The 23,728-nt window shown below is 40.4% G+C and overlaps 1 protein-coding gene across 6 annotated transcripts in view; it reads right to left on the bottom strand.

Annotated features, from left to right (window-relative positions):
- rb1cc1 (RB1-inducible coiled-coil 1) overlaps positions 1-23,728 on the bottom strand; it is a 172,384-nt gene that overhangs the window by 71,215 nt on the left and 77,441 nt on the right. For all 6 annotated transcript variants that reach the window (XM_067979953.1, XM_067979947.1, XM_067979928.1 and 3 more), the window contains 2 exons: positions 15,550-15,676; positions 6,689-8,598 (listed from right to left, as the gene is read on the bottom strand). In XM_067979953.1, the coding sequence (XP_067836054.1) occupies positions 6,689-8,598; positions 15,550-15,676 (2,037 nt within the window). The remainder of the gene's footprint in view (positions 1-6,688; positions 8,599-15,549; positions 15,677-23,728) is intronic.

The raw sequence follows: 23,728 nt of genomic DNA on the forward strand, positions 1-23,728 counted from the left end.
GTTAAGCATAGTACAACAGATTTGTACACCGATATGCTGGCCTTTGACGTTTTCTGCTGTTAAAAGCCTCAGAAAATATATAAAAAGAACTGCAAATGCTGTAAATCTGGAATAAAATCAGAAAATGCTGGAATGATCAGTCAACATCTGTAAAACGAAAAGACAAGTTATGTAATTTCAAGTATGCACTTTTCATAACAGAAAATATCAGGTACTAAAGCAAACTATGGCGGATACTGCAAATCAGGAATAAAAACAGAAAATGCTTGAAACACTCAGGTCAGGCAGCAGCTGTAGAGAGAAACAGAGTTAACCTTTCAGGTCGATAACCGTTCATCAGTACCAATATAAGGTACTAGTTGAACAGTCAGGGCATTGCACAAAGCAAGAAAAAACAAAATTGCGTTTTATTTCTTCATCTTGTGTTTTTTATTCATTCTCCAAGTTATACTTTCCCTTTTTACCCCACGTTCATCTCATGTGTTGCTTAGTTGTATACATTTCTTTAAAACAATCGCTAATGCTCATTATTTTCTTGTCATGTTAGTACTGTATCCTGTAATTATACTTTATATCTTATTTTTAAAAATAATTTTGCTTTCCCTACTTAAGGATTATGTGTGTCTCCGGCATTTTTTAATAAACTAATTTTTGTTTAAGAACGGGAATACATGTGCTAAAGGCTGGGTTCAATCTTGCCAAATTTCAAATACAGACTAAAAAATCTTTGGTCATCAAGAAACAAAGGAGACATTCAAGCATTAGACGCAGTTCAGAAGGAGCCAAAAGCCACAAGGCTCATCCTTAATATCAAAGGTTTGAAATGCTAATGCAAAACAAGAGAAATTTGGGCTTTTCAACTTGGAAGGGGGGTATCTGAGGCCACCTTATACCAACAGTATACAAGATAGTTAAGGATATGGACAAGATAAATCTGGAATATTACTTTACATACTGAATTGTGATTGTAGGACAAGAGCACACAAGGTGCTAACTGGTAAAAGATAGGAACATAGGAACAGGAGTAGGCCATTCAGCCCCTCGAGCCTGCTCTGCCATTTGATAAGATCATGGCTGATCTGTGATTTAACTTCATATACCTGCCTTTAGCCCATATCCCTTAATACCTTTGGTTGCCAAAAAGCTATCTATCTCACATTTAAAATTAGCAATTGAGCTAGCATCAATTGCCGTTTGCAGAAGAGTGTTCCAAACTTCTACCACCCTTTGTGTGTAGAAATGTTTTCTAATCTCACTCCTGAAAAGGTCTGGCTCTAATTTTTAGACTGTGCCCCCTAGTCCTAGTATCTCCAACCAGCAGAAATAGTTTCTCTCTATCCACCCTATCTGTCCCCCTTAATATCTTATAAACTTCGATCAGATCACCCCTTAACCCTCTAAACTCAAGAGAATACAATCCCAATTTGTGTAATCTCTCCTCGTAACTTAACCCTTGAAGTCTGGGTATCATTCTAGTAAACCTACACTGCACTCCCTCCAAGGCCATTATGTCCTTCCAAAGGTGCGGTGCCCAGAACTGCTCACAGTACTCCAGGTGCGGTCTAACCAGGGTTTTGTATAGCTACAGCATAACTTCTGCCCCCTTGTACTCTAGTCCTCTAGATATAAAGGCCAACATTCCATTAGCCTTATTGATTATTTTCTGCACCTGTTCATGACACTTCAATGATCTATGTACCTGAACCCCTAAGTCCCTTTGGACATCCACTGTTTTTAAACTTTTTACCATTTAGAAAGTACCCTGTTCTATCCTTTTTTGGTCCAAAGTGGGTGACCTCACTTTTGTCTACATTGAATTCCATTTGCCACAGTTTTGCCCATTCACCTAATCTATCAATATCCCTTTGTAATTTTATGTTTTCATCTACACTGCTTACAATGCCACCAATCTTTGTGTCATCGGCAAACTTAGATATGAGACTTTCTATGCCTTCATCTAAGTCGTTAATAAATAGTGAATAATTGAGGCCCCAAGACAGATCCCTGCGGGACTCCACTAGTCACATCCTGCCAATGTGAGTACCTACCCATTATCCCTACTCTCTGTCGCCTTTCGCTCAGCCAATTTCCTAACCAAGTCCGTACTTTTCCCTCGATTGCATGGGCTTCTATCTTAGCCAACAGTCTCTTATGTGGGACCTTATCAAATGCCTTCTGGAAGTCCATATAAATAACATCCATTGATATTCCCCTGTCCACTACTTTAGTCACCTCTTCAAAATATTCAATCAGGTTTGTCAGGCACGACCTACCTTTCACAAGTCTATGCTGGCTCTCTGATTAACTGAAAATTTGAGAGGTGTTCAGTCACCCTTATCCTTAATTATAGACTCCAGCATTTTCTCCACAACAGATGTTAGGCTAACTGGTCTATAATTCCCTGGTTTCCCTCTCTCTCCTTTCTTAAAAAGCAGAGTAACATGTGCAATTTTCCAATCTAGAGGGACGGTTCCAGAATCTAGAGAACTTTGAAAGATTATAGTTAGGGCATCTGCAATGTGCTCACCTACTTCCTTTAAAACCCTGGGATGGAAACCATCTAGTCCAGGGGATTTGTCACTCTTTAATGCTATTATTTTCTTCATTACTGTTGTTTTACTTATGTTAATTTTATTGAGTCCCTGTCCCCAATTCAATTATTAGTTTTCTTGGGATTTCCGGTATGCTATCCTTTTTCTACTGTAAATACTCACGCAAAGTAATTATTCAACATGTCCGTCATTTCCCCATTGTCAATGACAATATCCCTACTTTCAGTTTTTAAGGGGCCAACACTGCTCCTGATCACCCTCTTTTTCCTAATATAACTGTAAAAGTTCTTCGTATTGGTTTTGATATCCCTTGCAAGTTTCTTTTCATACTCTTTTTGTAGTTCTTTCTATCTGTTATGTGATCCTTTGTTGATCTTTGTACCTTTCCCATTCGCCAGGATCTGTGCCATTTTTTGCCTTTTTGTATGCCCTTTCCTTATGTCTTATACTGTCCCTTACCTCTTTAGTTGTCCATGGCTGCTTTTTTTTGGCAAGTAGAGTTCTAGCCCCTCAGGGGTATAAACCGGATTTGTATCATGTTAAATGTTTCTTTAAACATGTTCCACTGATCATCAGTCATTTTACCCATTAACAGATTTGCCCAGTTTACTGTGGACAGTCTCTGTCTCATCCCATTGAAGTCAGCCTTAGCCAAGTCTAGAATCTTAGCAGCTGACTCACTTTTTTCCCTTTCAAACACTACCTTGAACTCGATCATGTTATGATCGCAATTGGATAGATGTTCACTCACAGTTAAGCTGTTAACTAAATCTGGTTCATTACTCATTACTAAATCTACTATGGCTCGCCCCCTTGTTGCCTCTAAGACATACTGCCGTAGAAAACTATCCCGGACACATTCAAGAAATACACTACCTTTCTAACAGTTGCTAGTCTGCTTTTCCCAATCTATGTGAAGGTTAAAGTCCCCCATTAAGACCACTATGCCTTTGTTACATGCTTCTACAATCTCAGCATTTATACAATCTAGCACATCAGAGCCGTTGCCTGGGGTCCTATTCCCAACTCCCACTATAGTCTTAGATCCTTTCCTATTTCCCCATTCAACCCATAAGGTCTCCGTTGGCTGCTTACCTCTCTTTATATCCTCTATTATTGAAGTGATTTCATCTCTAATCACTAAGGCTAATCCTCCCCCCCACTTCCATTTTTCCTATCTCTCCTGTAAACCTTATAACCCGGTATATTTAGTTCCCAATCCTGACCATCCTGCAGCCATGTCTCAGTAATAGCTATCATGTCATACCCTCCAATTTGAATTTGTGCCTGTACTTCATTTAATTTATTCCTTATACTCCGTGCGTTTGTATATAAACTCTTAGTTGGGCCACACGCCCTAGCCTGTCCTTCAGCTTTGATGCTGAGTGAATCACTTTACACCTTCTAGTTTTCACTTTATCTGTAGTGCCTAAAGTACACTCTTTCTGCTGCTCTACGCTTTTCCCTTTCACTTGTTCTTGAACAACTATTTGTATTGTAAATTTCCCTTGGGTCCTCCTCTCTTGCTGCTTTCAACTTTACTCTCTTCTGACTCCCCGCTCAGTTTCCCATCCCCCTGCCACTCTAGTTTAAACCCTCCCCAACAGCAGTAGCAAACGCCCCTGCAAAGATATTAATCCAGGATCTGTTGAGGTGCAATCTGTCCGGCTTGTACAGGTCCCACCTACCCCAGAATCGGTCCCAATTCCTCAGGAATCTAAATCCCTCCCTCCTGCAACAATCCTCCAGCCACGCATTCATCTGGTCTATTCTCCTATTCCTATACTCACTAGCACGTGGCACTGGGAGTAATCCTGAGATTACTACCCTTGAGGTCCTGCCTTTTAAACTTATTTCCTAACTCCTTATCTTCTGCTTGCAGGACATCATCCTTCGTTTTACCCATGTCGTTAGCACCGATATGTACCACGACCTCTGGCTGTTCACCCTCCCCCTTCAGAATGTCCTGCAGCCGCTTAGTGACATCCACGGCCCTGGCACCAGGGAGGCAACATACCATCTTGGAATCACGTTTGCGGCTGCAGAAACGCCTGTCTGCTCCCCTAACTATAGAATCCCCCTATCACAAGTTCTCTCTCGACCTTTCTCCTCCCCCCCCCCCCCCCCCCCTCCCCTTGTTCAGCTGAGCCACCCATGGTGCTCTGGTCTTGGCTCTGGCTGCACTCCCCAGAGGAACACTCTCCCCCACCAGTACCCAGAACTGAATACTGGTTGGAGAGGGAGATGCCCTCAGGGGACTCCTGCACTACATGCCTGGTCCTCCTCGTCTGTCTGGCAGTCACCCAGTCCCTCTCTGCCTGCACACTCAATCTGCTTAATGTGATAAATTTAACACTGATATCAGGAAGTTCTTCAATCACACAGAGAGTGATCAATGCATGGAATGAACTTCCAGATACAGTAGTAGGGCAAACGCTCTGGAAGCATTTAAGCTGCTGTAATGTGGCACTGTAGTCTTTCTGGATGGATGAATAAAATTTGGCCAAATGGCTTTCTTTAATAGTCATTATAGAGTGAATGTAGAGAATAAAATCTATCAGTTACCTGAAAGGACACCGACTTTTTTTTCCCCTGCTATTGACATATTTATAATAAAACAGTTTACATTTAATGTTCAACATTCTATATGCATAATTTAATTATATAAAACAGTGTTAGCCACCAGCCACATGTGGCTAATTGGGAATGCAGGTGTAGCTAATTTGATGAGTAATTTTTAAAAAGTGAACAGTCACCGTCGTTGGGCATATGAATGCAATACTTATATTAGCACAGCGTATGCATGTGTACTTTAACCTTTATGTGTTTGTTGGTAAAATGGGGAGACGAAAAGGAGAGTGCGCAAGTGTTTTTTGATTGTTCTATGTGCTTTTATTTCTTTGGTTACTGCTGAGTGGTTAACTGCTAAAATTGTGTGTAACACAGATGAAAACGTCAGACTTCAGCATCATGGATAAACCAGCAACATTGTAAGGAGAGGGGAGATGTCATCATGGTCAGCTCGACCAATCAAACTGTGTGTGTGTAAATGCACGAATGGACAATGTGAAGGATGGATGTGAAGACCTTAGAGAAGGTGCAGAGAAGATTTACTCGAATGGTTCCAGGGATGAGGAACTTCAGTTATGTGGATAGACTGGAGAAGCTGGGGTTGTTCTCCTTAGGGCAGAGAAGGTTATGAGGAGATTTGATAGAAGTGTTTAAAATCATGAAGGGTTTAGATAAAGTAAATAAAGAGAAACTGTTCCTATTGGCGGAAGGGTCGAGAACCAGAGGACACAGATTTAAGGTGACTGGCAAAAGAACCAAAGGCAACATGAGGAAAAACTTTTTTACGCAGCGAGTAGTTATGATGTGGAATGTTCTGCCTGAAAGGGTGGTGGATGCAGATTCAGCCATGGCTTTCAAAAAGGAATTGGTTATATACTTGAAGGTAAAAAAAATTTGCAGGGCTACAGGGAAAGAGCAGGGGAATAGAACGAACTGGATTGTGCTTACAAAGGGCCAGCATGGGCGCGATAGGCCAAATGGCCTCCTTCTGTGCTGTAACCATTCTATAATTGGCTGTAGTGTGCTTTGGGACATCCTGAGGTCATGAAAGGTGATATAGAAATAACTTGCATTTATTTCTTTAAGGAAAACAAAAGCAGAAAGCAACAATATCATGAGGCAAGATTCCAAGTCGGCCATCAGTTAGCTAATAAAAAGATGCACCAAGATCAAAGTTAGTACAAAGCAAAATTTTTTATGTAGCTGATGTGAAAGTAATTACAAAAGGCTAACTATGTTTAAGAAGCTAGAAAGTATCTGAACTTATACACGATACCTGCAATTGGTCAAAGAAATAAAAGATTGAAGGGTTGCAAGATAGGACTTTCAAGGCACATGTCTCAGATATAAAACATTGAGGAATTATATAATTAATGAGACTAAGTAAGTATCTGAGAAGAGCATTAAAAGTTGGAGAGAAGATGGAAAGAAATTAGTTTGTACTTTTCCCATTGAGTCTGTGGTATGTAAAGAATGCTGAGTAGAGAATGAAGAATGAAAAAAAAATCTTAGGCTGTCTAAGGCTGATCACTGCTTCTTAATTGAAGACTTAATACTTTGCATACCTTTCAGCTCTACTTTGTTCTTTAAATTGACTTTCAAGTTGTTCTTTCATTTGCAATTCTTGTTCAAGTGCTCGTCTTTTTCGTTCACAATCCTCATGCATTTTATTTCCAATAGCCTCCTCTCCCTCCTGGCTTAATGTGTTGAGCAGTTGTGCCTTCTCCTCCTGAAGACCACGAATAGTAGCTTTATATTTTGTTTCTGCTTCAAAGACAATTCTCTCCTTTTCAGACACCATTTCCTCCTTTTGTATTTCTATGGCTTTCAAATATTCTTCCAACTTGGTACTGAGCTCTTCAACTCGTCCCTTTAATGCTACTTCCACATCAAGTGCTTGTTGCCTCACTGCATCCAATTTACATAGCTCAGCTCGAAGGAGGGCTGTCTCTTCTTCGTGCCGGTCCACCAGCTCAGAAATGCACTGATTTTTTTCTATGGTCATTAATGTCCTTTGTTCTGAAAGTCCTACCTCATATTCCTTATTTTTTAGCTGAAGCTGGTGTTTCAGGTCAGTTATCTCTGCACTGTATTTCTCAGTTTCTTTCATGACCTGACATTTTGTAATCTCCTCTTGTTGGGCCTGGTTCTCTTTTAAAAGCTGCTTCATTTCTTCAGTTTCAGCTTCCTTCAAAGCCAATTCAACTTCCAACTTGCACCTAAAGTCAGAAAGCTGAGATACCTTAATTTTAAGTTCATCCAGTTCTTGTTCTCGCTCCTGGAGCTTTAATGTAAGGGACTGTTGCACATGTTCTAACCTTGCTTCATATTCCCTCAAAAATTGTTCTTGCTGACTACAGTGATCAGTCATCAACCTTTTTATTTCCTGTTGATGTCTGGCTTGCAGGTTATCTTCCAGATCCTTCAGATGACTTTGTTCAAGATTCTGAAGCTCTTCCCTTAAGCGCTCCATCTTCTGATCAGCCTGTATGTTAAGTCTGTTTAATTCTTCCAATAAACTCTCTTTGGATTGTCTGAGTTCTTGGATTTGTGACTCCTGTTGTTTTTTCTCTTCCACCACATCATGCATTTCTTTATCTTTACTAGTTTGTAAACACAAGAGGGCTTCATTTTTAGTCCTTGACACAGCAATCTCATGATCTTTCTGTTTTATACTATCTTCAAGCTCCAACAAATCCCTTTTCAGCTTTTCCACATTTTGCCGAGTAGCCTCTGCCTCAACATTCCATTTGTCCATTCGGTCTTCATAATCCTTGCTTAAAATCTCCAACTTTTGTTGATAATTTTCCTTTGCTCCTGCTTCAACTCTACATTTTACAGTTTCTATTATGCTTCTTAATTCTTCACTTACATTTTTCATGGAACTATTAAAATCACACTGCTCCTTCTGGACAAGTGCTCTGAAATGGTTAAGGTCTTTCTTAATGTTTATAAAATATGACTGAGACATTTCAGTGATAAACCTATATTTTTCTATATGCACCTTTAGAGTTGCAACTTCTTTAGAGTCGTCCTTTTCACCGAAAGTTGTATCCTGCATACGTCTGTTATCGATAGCATTAATAACTGAAGAATATAATGATTCCACCATCATTTCAGGACTTTGTGGATCACTGATTAAGTTGGGTGAGGTTAAGTTCTCCTCGATCACAAATTCATTGACTGCTGACACAAAATCAGACTCTGGACTTTCTGCCAATGAGTCCATAGCTATAGATCCTTGTTTGAGAACTTGTTCTAAATTTGGATGAGGAATAGTCTCAAAATCAAATGTATGGGCATCAATACTATCTGGAGACAACTCTTCTAATGAGGCAGGAACATTAGCAGGTGGACAGATTGGTCCCTGAAGGCTAAGAATGGACGTGGCTCTAGAAGAGGTAGTTTTAGTTCCGGTTGTGCTTTCCAGCCTGTGCGCTGTTGGCGTCGTTAACGTAGGTTGATCAAGAGACACCTGTAAGTATAAGAAGCACTGATGTTAAAGCAGAATCTTACTTTTTAAAAAAAGTGAAACAGAACTGTAAACATATTAAAAGTACACCACCAACTGTTTCCAAAATAATAGCTATCATTTTGTAAAATGGCTGGTCCTACTGGTCTATTTTGGGACAATCTGGATGTGTTCAGTACCATACTATAGCTGCCCAATTCCATAAATCTACCTAATTGCTGGGATGACCAAATATGAAAATATGAATAATCTCATGAAAATTCAAACACAACTAAAACACTAACAATTCAGCTCAAACTAATTCTATGTTGAAACAGACTAGACCCATGATTAATATAATGAATGAGAAATATCAACATCCTCACTTTTAACTGAAAAGTAGTCATTTGAAATGCAACTCAAACTAACCATTTTTAAAATGTACAAAAACATCTGAAGACTATGTACTCTAAGTGAACTATCCTACAATTGCAAATTTTGTTAATCTTAGTTAACATTTCTTAAGTGTGGCATTCCAATATCTTGGATTAAAATATGTCCATGGTATAATCTTTTGGTATAAGGATATAATTTAACAACATTTGTTACCTAATCACTGATATTTTTCTGTAATATGGAAGTGGCATTTCACAGCTTTTTATTAAAGTAAGTTACCTTTATAGAAATTGTTCAGCATTTTTTCTGGCTTAGGAAGGACAAGAGTCAGGCAGAAATTTTAATTTGCAATCTGGTGAGATGCTCTAACACAATCTATGAGCAAGCACTCATCCCACCAGCCTGAACAAATTTTCAACCTCCTCCCCAGGAAAGATTTCCCTATCTCACAAAATGAGGAAAAAGTGCCATCAAAAATACGTGCTAGATAATGGCTGGAAGACAGCAAGTCCAAGTGAGCAGCAATTATGTTAGGTACTGAAACCCTTATGCAGTATATTTGGCAGCATTTGATTGAAACGAGCAAAAGAAAGCCCTCTAACCAATACGTGCAGTCAACTCTGACCGAGACCCCTCCCCAATCTAAGCAAGTTTTCATGCACGGAACAAGTTTTCGGCTTCCTCACACCCGTTGAGCAACAACCCCCACCCCCCCACAACTGTGACCCTTCCCGGATGAGCAGGAATCATGAACCTCAACATCTTAACGTGGAGTAAGATGTGGACTACATTCAACCTCTCCTCCCTGCCCACCCACCACCCCGCCACCACCCTCAAAATACTACACCTTCACCACTAGCTGCACTTCCCTCCCACTAACTTCCCCTCCCCACTGCCTTCCCTGGCTGTAATTCCCATTCCAACCCATCAACTGGTTGGACAATTCCCTCCCCACCCCAACCTCCTTCGGAAGTCACCTGTGCCCCACTTCAATTCCCTTTTTACACTACCCCTTCACACTGCCTGATTGTCTTCCTCATCCACAGCACCTCACCTTAGTGAATCCCATAAGTTCCCCTTAGGGCCAACTGTTCCATGCCTCAACTCCCCCTCCCCAATGATCTGAATTCCCCTTTCACAGCCATCCACCCCCATCCCATGCACTCTGGCTGAACTTTTGTCTTTGGCACACCCCTCATCCTGAGGGGACTTCTCAGGTAGAGATGCAGTCCACTAAACAGCACCTCCTCACCTCTCCCTAGCATTTCCCACGCTCTCCCCATTCCCTCCCCTTCCTTAACCCTCTCCCCTCCCAATTGTCCTTCACCTTTTCCTCCTCCTCCCTTCCCCACCCACCTCCTACAGCCCCCTCACTTCCCCAAACCCACCTTCCACTTATTTGCCTCCTCCTTTCTCCCACCTTTCCTCCTCTTCCCCCTCCTCCCCATTTGCCTCTTCATCCTAATTAACTTTGTTGGAGCTTAAAAAAAAAAAAATTGGTCTTGACTACCCATGTGCGACTCCATAACAGATCGACGAGTGCATAAACAAAGTGTAAACTTTTACTGGTGATGGGAAAATTAAGTCAGGTTAATGTTTCCAAAGACTGTAAACAGTGGTGGTGCCAAAAAAAAAACAGAAAACCAAGAAACAGGGCTGCCATAAGCCTGAATTAAAGTCCTTCCAATCTCCCACTTTTTTGTCTGCACTTATTGATTTAGTGCCTTTTTGAAAAGCTGTGACACGTTTGAAGATGGGGATAATGGGGATAAACAAAGATGCTGCCAACAGAAGTAAACCAGTATGACCCAAAATATGACCATATGCAATTTAGAATGGATACAGATCATATGGCTGCACAGTGCAAAATTCTTAAAGGAGCAGTGACCCTGTGTTATTCCCCCTCATGGAATGATAGCAACTTATTTGTACATGGAAGCTGGATGAATGAAGAATTGTGCTTAAAACTGTTTATTTCAGTGTGCTCCAAGATGGGTTATCTGATCAGGATGATACTGTTTAGCTTAAACAGCTGCAGTGAAATCAGAGGCCATTCTACAAAACATGAAGATTCCAAAGTCATAGTTCGCTGAAATAATCAGACTATTGCACCTCTACAATTTGCATGTCATTTAGTATTCAGCATTGGAGAGGAGTACATCACTCAAATACATATGGATGTTGTTTGCTTTGATTTGTATGTATTAGTTGTTCTGGTCACTTGATGGTTAATTAGAATGTTCAATACTGTTCTGCTCTAAGTCTACAGTGCTAAGTCCATTGCTCTGATACAGGATGAGTATGACTGATGCATTCTAAAGGTACTACAAAGTTGTAATATGAGGCTTCCTGCCTTATGGAACCAAGGAGTTAAACTGATCAGAGGTAGGACAGAAACAGATATTTTGCGCAAAAGCTCCTCCATGAAACCATGAATGAGAGTACGGCCCAGTAGTCCCAATAAAAATATTCACTTACGAAGTTTCACAAGTAGCTGACTATATTGGAAAATCTTGTTCCAGACATCAGAACTAAAAGCTTCAAATCGGCAGGACCAGTAGTAAATAGGAAAATGAAAAGTCCACAGTTCATAAGGGTACAAAAATCAGACTGAAAGCACTGAGAGGACAGAAAGCAGAGTGCAGGAGGAGTGAGGACAGAGTACAGAGTTGTCCCAAAATATCATTTTCCAGACTTCAGGAATAGTTTGGAAACTAACTGACCGGCACAGTGGAGAGGTAGCGGAAGGCAAGAAAATAATCGATGCATTCAGAATCCAAACAGAGGTGCAGGTATAAGGAATGTGCCCCAAGCCTGAGGAATGAGGATGCAATAGTGCGAGTATACCTGGGAACAAGAGGTTAACTGTACAATAAGGAAAGCAAGGAGGGAGCATGAGGAAAAATAAAAATCAAAAAACAGCAAAAGGAACAGTATTGTATTTTACAAGTACATCAGTAAAAACAGAAAGTGAGGTTGGACACAGGAGAATATTATGAATTTGTAGATCATGATCAAAAAATGGCAGAGGTATTTAATAAGTACTTGCATTGGTCTTTACTAAAGAAAAGGATATCAGAGAGAGGGTGAGTCCTGAAGAGGTTGAGAGCAAAATGAGTGACGTCATGATGGATAAAGGAATTTTTTTAGATATGTTAGTTAGGATAAAGGAAGACATGCCCCAGGGCCTAAAACTAGACATACTGGGAGAAGATGAGAGAAAATTCGAGAGGCCCTCAAAAGTAGGGGGTCGATATTAACCTCCATCACCCCCCCCCACCGCCCCCATGACGGGCGGGAGGGTTAAAAATTTTAAATCGCGAAATGCAACCCCAACCCGCTGCATATGCGCCTGCCACCATTTTTACGGCGGTGGATGCGTGGTGTGTCTGCGTCCCACCATGAAGAGGCTGGACACTTCATTATAATATTATAATGAAGCTCCCACAGTGGAGTTAGGATCCTGATTTAAATTCAACACTGGCCAGCCGGGTTTCCCAGGGCTTGGGAAGTGCTCCCCCCAGCCTCTCAAGCAAACCTGTCGATCACGGTCTCTCCTCACTGCCGCAATCAGCCAACACCCCCCCCACCCGCTGATCTTTGCCTCCATCCCTCCCGATTGCAGGCCTCCAATTGTCCCTCCACAAAGATCTTTTCCGATTGCCGGGGACCGTCCCCAACAGTGTCAATGTGGCCGGCTGCTGGGCAGGAAACAGAATTTTTAAAAAAAGAGGGCCTGCCGTTAAATTCGGCAGGAGCTCAGCGTTCTTGGGATTTCCAGGTGTGTTCCCCCACAACAGCGCTCCCTCACTCCCTCCTCGCAAATACAGGGGCCTATATTTCAGGACACTACTGAGTGTGTCCCGGAGGACTGCAGAATGGTAGAATCATAGAAGTTTACAACATGGAAACAGGCCCTTCGGCCCAACATGTCCATGTCACCCAGTTTATACCACTAAGCTAGTCCCAATTGCCTGCACTTGGCCCATATCCCTCTATACCCATCTTACCCATGTAACTGTCCAAATGCTTTTTAAAAGACAAAATTGTATCCGCCTCTACTACTGCCTCTGGCAGCTCGTTCCAGACACTCACCACCCTTTGAGTGAAAAAATTGCCCCTCTGGACCCTTTTGTATCTCTCCCCTCTCACCTTAAATCTATGTCCCCTCGTTATAGACTCCCCTAATCTGGGAAATTACAGACTAGTTAGTTTAATATCTATGGTAGGGAATTTTTTTTTATATATAAAAAAATAAGAGACCTTAAAGATGAAATTACCATGTATCTAGATAAAAAGCAAATAGAAGTAGCCAGCATGCATGTGAAAAAGGACGATCAGGCTTGACAAACCTAATAGAATTCTTTGAGGAGATAACAGACATGGCAGATGAGAGAAATAGTGGATATAGTGTACACAGACTTTAGGAAAGACTTTGACATGGTAACACACTACAGTTTATTAGGGAAGATTAAGGAGTATGGAATTAGGGGAAGGCTAGCAAACTGGATTTAAAAATTTGTAGATGATACCAAAATAGGAGGTATAGTTAATTCTTTGGAAGATCAAAGGAAGTTGCAAAGGGATCATGATAAAATAGGGGAATGGATTAAAAAGTGGCAGATAGAATTCAATGCCAATCAGTAATGTGAAGTGATACATTTTTGTAAAAAATAACAGCAGTAATTATACTCTGAATGAAAGTAGGCTTGATGCTGTGGAAAAGCAGAGAAATTCGGGGCGGGGTTACAGGAAGAGATGTTGGCCATGGCACTGGGAGCATTCCCTGTTGTTCTTCAAATAGTGCTATGGGATCTTCTATGTCTACCTGAACAGACAAGTGAAGCCTTAGTTTAACATCTTAGCTTAAAAGACGGTTCCTCCAATAATGCAACAATCCTTCAGTACTAAACTGATATGTGAGCCAAAATTACGTCTTAGGAGTGGAGCTTAGACCTACAACCTTCAGACTTGGGGTTGTACTAACAGAGCCAAGCTGGCATCTTGGAACACAAAGAATGGAGCATTTTAGTCAGAAATAAAAGGTCCTTTAGTTAATGCAAATTTTGAGAACCTGACACAATTAATAACTTGTACCATAAAATGGTGAACTCACAATAAGTTGAACTCAGCTGTTTAAAAATGACTGTGAAACATGTACTCACACAATGGATTAATTACAAAAACTCCTGCCAGTGAAACAATGCAATTCCAACAATTATACATCCAAATGAAAGCGGCTAGAAAGGGAGAAGTCACAAAGGGGAAAGTCACTTAAAGTACAGTGTCTCAGATTTCCCAGTTGCATAGGTTAGGTATGGAGGATAAAGAACAGCAAGTTGGATGTTAGACGCATAAAAAATGTAGTGAGTGAACATTTTGACATTACCAGATCATGTACAATTAGAAAAGCACTATATAACTAATAGAAATTTAGTTTAAATGGCTTAACAGCATTAAAATAGCAGACATTTTCTGCAAACTGATTAACTAGTCCACAAGAGACAATTAAAGCCTTCAGTGATAATAACTGAACAGTTTACGAGTAGCAATAAAATTAACACTACCATTTCACGGAATCATACTTAATTTTAAAAGAAAGTAAAACTTGTGTCAAGAGGAGACTTAGAAAACTTATAATTCACCCTTGAAACTTTTTTTTTTTTAAAAAGTGCTCATTTGACAAATCAAAAGTGCTGGACAATTTGGTCTGATCATGCCACAATTTTAGAACCCATGTAATTCTGAAATAGGGATGGTCAACTATAAAATATGCTTCAAAAATTATTTGCTGGGTGAGGCCTGAGTTCAAATCCAGCCCAACATGATGGGATGAAAGTTTCCTCTGTCTGCTGGTGTAAAGGGTCCTATGTAAAATGAGTTTGTGCAGACTCATGGCTTAGCCTTACAGTACAAAACTGCCCCTAAATGGCAATGTCAGACAGACAGAGGATGGTGGCGCTTGAAATGGAAAGAAGTCACACCAGTGTAGTGGGGGTGCTCTGAGGTACATCACTGGGGCAGAGTAAAGGTCACATTACTCACCATCCAGCTGACCTAGTGGCCTTTGATGCAGACACTGGATGCCTCAAATGGAAAGAATTCCATCCCCTTGCATTGATGAGCACTTTTTCTTGGATAGATACAGCTAATTAGAGTATACTTTCTCATTACTCAGGACCAATCAAGTGAAGCGTCTTTAAAAATTCCTATATTAACTAAAACTTAGGGTACTAAACATAAAACCACCAAGTAATGCACTAACACTTTATAATATCAGGTTGTAGATTATGTGAAAAGTAGCATTACTCAACCTGTAAGAGTACTCAACCGCAGTGGAACTTTCCAGCAATGGTTGAGCCTTGCATTAAATTGGGATGAGATTACTCGTGAGATAAACTGGCTTTGCTGTAAATGGACATAAATGCATTAATGAATGCACTGAAAAAAATTAGACAAATGTTTGAACATAGATTAAAAATGGATTTGCTACTGCCTTTAGTATGTAAACTATTTTCTGCAATAACTATATACTACCTTATTTAAAAATAAATCCTACCAATTAATATGAAATATTACCTTTTGCTCAGTCAGTAAGTCTGTGATAGTCTGGGACATTTCATCCAAACTCTGAGCTGCTTTGACCAGATTACGAAGAATTTGAATATGCTGGTGTAAAGGCTCAAAGTCACACAGTGTAGGAACCCTTTCAGGAAAAATGAACCAGAAACAGAAAATTAGCTCAAACATAAACTGAATTTTCCTCATGCCTTTATTAGGTTCATTACAATAGCCAAACACTTTAAATAGGAAACAGGTTTCTAACTAGTTTTTTTTTTAAAAACAACTTTTTTTTTTAATTACAAGTCTTGGCTCACTCTCCTCCCCTTGTCAAAAAAAATTCAAGACATATTTGTGGAAAGCATTTAAGAAACACTGAAAATGTCAAGACAAAATTATTGCAAACCAAGACTTAAAAAAATAGGCTTCTCGTGACCTGGTGACATACCAACATACTGCATCAATGTATTAAGAAATGGATTGCACCTGCAATTTCTACATGGTGACTTTCCAAAGTCACTTGTGCTACAAGGAAACACCAAGTGGAGGCAATTCACTTCCTCATAGGAAGGGAGGCAATAAAATGTGGGAAAATGAGTCAACCTATCTTGTATGTACTTCCCAGAAACTGGTGACAAGGCAAAGGCAGCAAAGAGCAGGAGCAAGTTGTCGGCCTGCTCACCCCTCGATTGATAAATGATGGATGAGCTAAAAGATTAAAAAGAAAAAAAGCTGGAAGCAATTTTTTTTTAAATTACTCACCTACACAAGAAGTAGTCCTCACTTCAGGAATCAAGTTATCCTCAACATACCATGGCTAAGGTCAGCATAATAGCAGTGGAAAAATAAAAACAAAACTCTTTTCAGCCAGAACTGCATGACATTTATATAAAATTTAAATAGTGTCCATGTGGCCATCTTTATGTCTTTTCATCTAGAGGTGTTCCCCCACCCGCCGCCCTCCCCCCATTAACAAAGCTTTAGCGACAATTGAAACGCTCAATAAATGTTAACTTTTCAGAATGATTATCTGAAAGTTTAACTTAATTAACATTTTGCAATTATGTCTCAAAGACATAGATTTAGGTGTATGACATTCTAGGTGCAGAAAATATGAAACCCTAAACCGTGAAGAAGTGAAAGTTGGAAAATTTGGTACGTGATTAACTTCACTTGAAGAACAAGAAATACTGCACCTCAAGGTGAGTAAATCTACCTTTCTTCATTGGTTATCCTCCACAGACCACAAAGTAGAACTTGCAAAGTACTTTTTTTTTTTAGGAGCAAAGACTAGTTTATAATGATCAGCAGTCACTGAAACAGCTCAGACACACTGCACATCAATGCAGGTAAATCCAGGTGATGCCTCCTGAATGTAGGGATCGCTCAATGTGTCTGTATTTCAAAAAGATGTCTACTAGCACAATCTTTAAGATATTCTGCTTAGTGGTTCCTTCTCATGTGGAGTAAATGGCCCTTAATTTTGTCCTACTACTGTGTCATCTGGTTGCTATTCGAGATACAATCAACTAACCAGAGAGATATTTTTTGGTCACTGATTTATCCTCAGTTTTGTTTCCATAGGATACCAATATTAGGGAGGTTAATCTGGACAACCTAAATTCTATATGCATTGCAACTGAAAATGCCTGCCATCCACATGGTAGAAATTGCATTCCATTTCACATTCATACAGATGTTGGAAAGATGGTACCACAAATGTTGAGATGCTAAGGCCCTGGGGCAAGAATTTTTCATATAGACCCCAGTTGCTCTGTTTTAATGCCAGAGCTGACACTGATCACTCAGACTTGCAGTTTATTTATCCATCTGGATGATATTTATGTCAATAAGACACAAGTTCTTCACATCTGAAATTTCATGTGATAAGCAAGTCATCACCTGAAGTCCAACTAGGACAGCAAGCTAATATTCTGGTTCAATTTTCTTAAGGTTTAAGATTAGCCTTATGCACTTATTCTTCTGGGAGACTTGTATATAAAAAAAATCCAAGAATAAAACCGTGGCACTACCTCCACAGCTTGCAAACCTTAATAAAGTGTCTATAGTTGGTGATATGACACAATGTTGCTGCATTAAAAGTATTTTCCATATATGTCAAGGTACAGGTTCACACCTACAAGTCTCATGCCTTAATCCCAGGGAACAGCACCAGATATCAGGCATTTTTTCTATTTGAAGGGGGAAGAGGCAAAAAAAGAGTCTTTTAACCCTTGACAACTTCCAAATGGAGAAAAGGGGTGAGAAAAACACAAGTAATTTTAAGGGGTGGGGGGGGGTGCAGAAATCAAAATACTTGTCTCTTTAGAGCCACCAAATCAGAACATTCTCTTTCTTCACTCAAGAGATGGACACCGAAGCTGGTACCGAGTCTGCCATTCAATAAACACCGTTAATGCAGCCGATATAAATGGGGAGAAAAGGAATCACTAGTTATAGGCCTAGAGTCTAATACACCTAACGCCAGCTTTATTGTCCTTTCAGTACCAGGTGAAACTGACAAAAGTAGAAATTTGGTATCCTAGCAAGACAACATCGGAGACATTACTGAACAACACCAATCCCATTCCTTTCAAAGATGGAGCAGCATCCAATGAGAGCTCACAGTCGGGTCAGCAAAGAGCACAATGCATCAATTACATAGAATGTACAGTACAGAAACAGGCCATTCGACCCAACAGGTCCATGCTGGTGTTTATGCTCCACATGAGCCTCCTCTCTCCCTATTTCATCTAACCCTATCAGCATATCCTTCTATTCCTTTCTCCCTCTAGCTTCCCCTTAAATGCATCTATGCTAGTCGCCTCAACTACACCTTGTGGTAGCAAGTTCCACATTCTAACCACTCTCTGGGTAAAGTAGTATAGTCTGAAATCCCTATTGGATTTATTAGTGACTATCTTATATTTATGGCCCCTAGTTCTGGTCCCCCCCCCTTAAGTGGAAACATCATCTTTACGTCTACCCTATCCAACCCTTTCATAATCTTAAAGACCTCTATCAGGTCATCCCTCAGTCTTTTTTCTAGAGAAAAAAGCCCCAGCCTGTTCAATCTTACTTGATAAGTATAACCTCTCAGTTCTGTATCATCCTAGTAAATCTTTTTTGCACTTTCTCCAGTGCCTCTATATTCTTTTTATGATATGGAGACCAGAACTGTTCACAGTACTCCAAGTGCAGTCTGACCAAGGTTCTACACAAGTTAAACATAACTTCTCTGCTTTTCAATTCTCTCTCTCTAGAAATGAACCCCAGTGCTTGGATTGCTGTTTTTCTTTTTAAATGGCCTTATTAACCTGCGTTGCTACTTTTAGTGATTTGTATATCTGTAGCCGCAGATCACTCTGCTTTTCTACCCCATTTAGACTCTTATCATTCAAGCAATATATGTCCCCCTTATTCTTTGTACCAAAATGCAATACTTCACACTTAACTATATTGAAATTCATTTGCCAATTACATGCCCATTCTGCAAGTTTATTAATGTCTTCCTGTATTTTGTCGTAGTCCTCCTCGGTATTAACTACACCCCCCAACTTGGTATCGGCCGCAAATTTTGAAATTGTACTACCGGTTCCTGTTTCTCTGTTTTCTGTTTTGTAGCCAGCTTGCTATCCATTCTGCTACTTGTCCCGACTCCAAATGCTCTGACATTAGTCATGAGTCTACTATGTGGTACCTTATCAAAGGCCTTTTGAAAATCCAAATATATTACATCTACTGCTTTACTCTTGGCTACTCTGTTACTTCTTCAAAGGATTCAATAAGGTTGGTCAAGCACAACCTTCACTTTTGCTGATTATTTATTATATTTTTGGTTTCGAGATGTTTTTCTATTACATCTTTGAGTAAGGATTCCATTCTTTCCTGCCACTGAAATTAAGCTTAATTGTCAATAGTTCCCTAGATTGGTTATACCTCCCTTTTTAAATATAGGAATCAAATTAGCTGTTCACCAATCCTCTGGCACTATTCCCTTTTCCAATGAATTTTTATATATATGTAATAGTGCCTCTGCTATCTCTTCCCTAACTTCTTTTAATACACGCGGATGCAATCCATGCAGACCAGGTGTTTTATCCTCTCGAAATTTGGTTAGTTTATCAATTATCTCCCCCCCCAATATCTTAAATGTCTTCACATTTTTTTTTTATCTCTTCTAATGTCATACCCACCTGGTTAGTCTCCCTGGTAAACACTGAGGCAAAATAACTATTCAATACTTCTGCCATTTCGCTGTCATTACCTGCGTGTATTCCTTAGTGGCCCTATCCCTGATTTTTCTTTCTTCTTTCCTTACGTTTTCATATTCCCTTTTTGTCATCCTCTCCTTTATTGTCTATGTACTTAATGTATACCTTATTCTTTAGTTTCAATTTTGCCCTTATTTGTTTATTCGTCTCTGGTGTATCATTACTGGCTTGTTTGTTCTTGCTCTTTAGTGGTATATATTTCTCCTGGACTCTATTAATCACCCTTTTAAATGTTTCCCACTCCAGTTATATTTCTTTGTTTATCTGTAAATTTTTCCAGGTTTATTTTCCCTAGTTCCATTCTCATTCCTTGAAAATCAGTTTTTTTTCAAAATCTATTACTTTGGTCCTTGCCTTACTTGCGATCTTCTCAATCCTAAACCTTATTATATTGTGATCGCTATTACATAGATGTTCCCCTACACTTACTCCTCTTATCTGTTCTTGTTCATTTCCCAATACTAGATCTAGCAGTGCTTCCTCTCTTGTTGGGCATTTTACATACTGGGTACAAAAGGAATCCTGCACATTGTAAAAATTATATTCCCTGTATCTCTCTCTATCTACCTCTTCTTGCCAGTTTATTTGGGGATAGTTAAAATTTCCCATGATGATTATTCTATGTCTTTTATTCATTTCACATATCTGCTTACATATTTCTTCCTCCACCTCCTTTCCACTATTAGGTGGTCTGTAGTATACTCCTATTAGTGTGATTGATCCCTTACCTTTTATTTCAATCCAAATGGATTCTGTTTCTACCTTAGTTAGTTCTGTCCCTCTTTTCTACTGCCATTATGTTATCTCTAATTAGTAAAGCTACTCCACCCCCACTTCTTCCTTCCCTATCCTTTCTGATTATGTTATAGCCTGCAATCTTGAGTTGCCAGTCCTGTTCTTTATGTTGCCATGTTTCAGTTATTCCTACTATATCTGATTCCACACTACAGATTATTGCCTCCAGTTCCCCATTTTATTTTGGATGCTGTGTACATTGGCAGTTTAATTCACCTCTAATAATTGTTCCTCTTTGCATACTTCTGTTTTATAACTGTATTTGTTCTTTGACCATTTATGTTATCTTTATTCCTTACCCTGGTCTGATCCTTACACTCATCTACTGTTTTTTTTTATCTTTAAGCTTTTGTTATTGCTACCAGATCTCCCTCCACAACCCCCCCACCACGCCCCCCATCTTGCTAGTTTAAAGCCTTATGCACCACCCTATTTATCCTTTCCTAGGACTCGGGCCCCATTCCAATTCAGGTGGAGCCCATCCCAGTGGTACAGCTCCTTCCTGTACCAGTATTGGTACCAATATCCCATGAAATGGAAACCCTTCCTTCCCACACCATTCTCTCAGTCACGCATTCACTTTTCTGATCTGCCTATCCCTATACCAACTAGCACACAGCTTGGGTAGTAATCCTGAGATTACCACCAGCGAGGTCCTGCTTTTTAATTTAGTTCCTGGGATCCAATATTCCCTTAGCAGGACCTCCTCCTTGTTCTTCCTTATGTCATTGGTGCAGACATGGACTGCGACAACTGTATCCTCCCCCTCCCTTCCCAAGTTCCTCTCCAGTTGCTCCAAGATATCCTTTACCCTTGCACCTGGTAGGCAACACACCTTCGTGGACTCTCGATCAAGTTTTTCAAATGAATGGGAAACCAGCTTGTAGTTGACAAAACCAAAAAGGAATCTGCTTGTTGGACCCATTTACCTTATGTTTGTTCCTAAAAATTCTTCTGTTCTTAAGAACTATATTGCATTTAAATCTGCAAGGATCAATACCAGCATCTAAACTGCATTAGATGATAAGCAATGGATCTAAGGAGAGAATTTTCACACAGCACTAAATTTTTCATAAATTTTATTTTGCTGAATTCTTGCATGCATCATGGTGAGGAATGTCAGGATTGGAGCTTGTATCATCTATCCACTTTTGGTATTCAGTACCAGTGTCGAGCATTCCAAGTATCAGGATGTTTCTTCTACTTTGACAATCATGTACTTAAACCCCAATTTCAGAAGAATGTCCCCATCACATTTTGGGATTTTTTGACCATTTTTGCACAAAGGATTTGCAAATGAGTTACATTTAAGAGGTATTTTAAATTAAAATGGGTACACACAAGTTTAAAATTCTCTTTATAGCCATATGCTGCAGACAACGAGAAGTTTATTTGTTAATGGACAATGCACTGAAAATGTGTATTAAAGTTAGACAGACCAGTCTGCAGAATAAGCTGCTCACAGACCACTTTGAACCAAGACAAGAGTCAACTGATTCATCACAGGCTCATTAATGGTCCCCATTCATTTTGAGACGAGCAGATGTTTCGAGGGACCCTAGGGAGGGGTCAGAGGGGAAGAGGTTGCCAGTTTTGACAGGCCTACTGGTGAATCACTGAGGAGTAAGTCAGGACAGTCCACCAACTTCATGATCAGAAGTAACAAGAAAAAATAATAAAGAAGCACAAGGTGGTCAGTCAGTCCAGTTAAGTTTGGGGAGGGAGCCCAGCTTAGAGAGAGAAAGCTCACTCTTAAGCTCAAAGTCAGTCAGAACCAGAAACTGACCAAAATACAAGTCAAATTAGCCCACCAATGTAGGGTAGCATGGCTTGGTTTATTAGGTTTTTATGTACAGGGAGGGAAGTGAAGTTAAGCTAAGTGAGATTCGATTATAACTGTTCACTTGCTGTCTGTAAAATAAAGCATCTCATCTATTGATATCTGGCACTATCTATTAGTGTCTTTTCAGTCTATCAACTAAACGTTCAGAGATGCACATGCAAAGGCACCTGTGAAAGACAACTGTACCAATTTTGTTCCATTTCCAACACAATCTTTGTTGCGGGTCCTCAGGTTACCAATTTATGGCAAATTCTAAGCACGTTTTATTCTCTCAGTCCACTGGAGATGTGGGCTGAAGTCACACTTAGTTTCCAGATGTGAAACAATAACCGCCCTAATTTGATTTTTGAGTAAGTTTGCTCAGTCTCAACATGCCCAAGGATGTCCCAGACTCTTCCATCACCAACCCTGAGTATGTCCTGTCCCACCGGCAGGACAGACCCACCAGGGGTGGCGGTACAGTGATATACAGTCAGGAGGGAGTGGCCCTGGGAGTCCTCAACATTGACTCTGGACCCCATGAAATCTCATGGCATCAGGTCAAACATGGGCAAAGAAACCTCCTGCTGATTACCACCTACTGTCCTCCCTCAGCTGATGAATCAGTCCTCCTCCATGTTGAGCACCACTTGGAGGAAGCACTGAGGGTAGTAAGGGCACAAAATGTACTCTGGGTGGGGGACGTCAATGTCCATCACCAAGGGTGGCTCGGTAGCACCACTACTGACCGAGCTGGTCGAGTCCTGAAGGACATAGCTGCTAGACTGGGCCTGCGGCAGGTGGTGAGCGAACCAACACGAGGGAAAAACTTACTTGACCTCGTCCTCACCAATCTACCTGTTGCAAATGCATCTGTCCATGACAGTATTGGTAGGAGTGACCACCGCACAGTCCACGTGGAGATGAAGTCCCGTCTTTGCACTGAGGACACCATCCAACGTATTGTGTGGCACTACCACCGTGCGAAATGGGATAGATTCAGAACAGATTTAGCAGCTCAAAACTGGGCATCCATGAGGCACTGTGGGCCATCAGCAGCAGCAACAGAATTGTATTCCACCACAATCTGTAACCTCATGGCCCTGCACATTCCTCACTCTACCATTACCAACAAGCCAGGGGATCAACCCTGGTTCAATGAGGAGTGTAGAAGAGCATGCCAGGAGCAGCACCAGGCGTACCTAAAAATGAGGTGCCAACCTGGTGAAGCTACAACTCAGGACTACTTGCATGCTAAACAGCGGAAGCAACATGCTATAGACAGAGCTAAGCGATTCCACAACCA

This window comes from Heptranchias perlo, chromosome 3, assembly GCF_035084215.1.
Source record: "Heptranchias perlo isolate sHepPer1 chromosome 3, sHepPer1.hap1, whole genome shotgun sequence".
Taxonomy (NCBI): Eukaryota; Metazoa; Chordata; class Chondrichthyes; order Hexanchiformes; family Hexanchidae; genus Heptranchias; species Heptranchias perlo.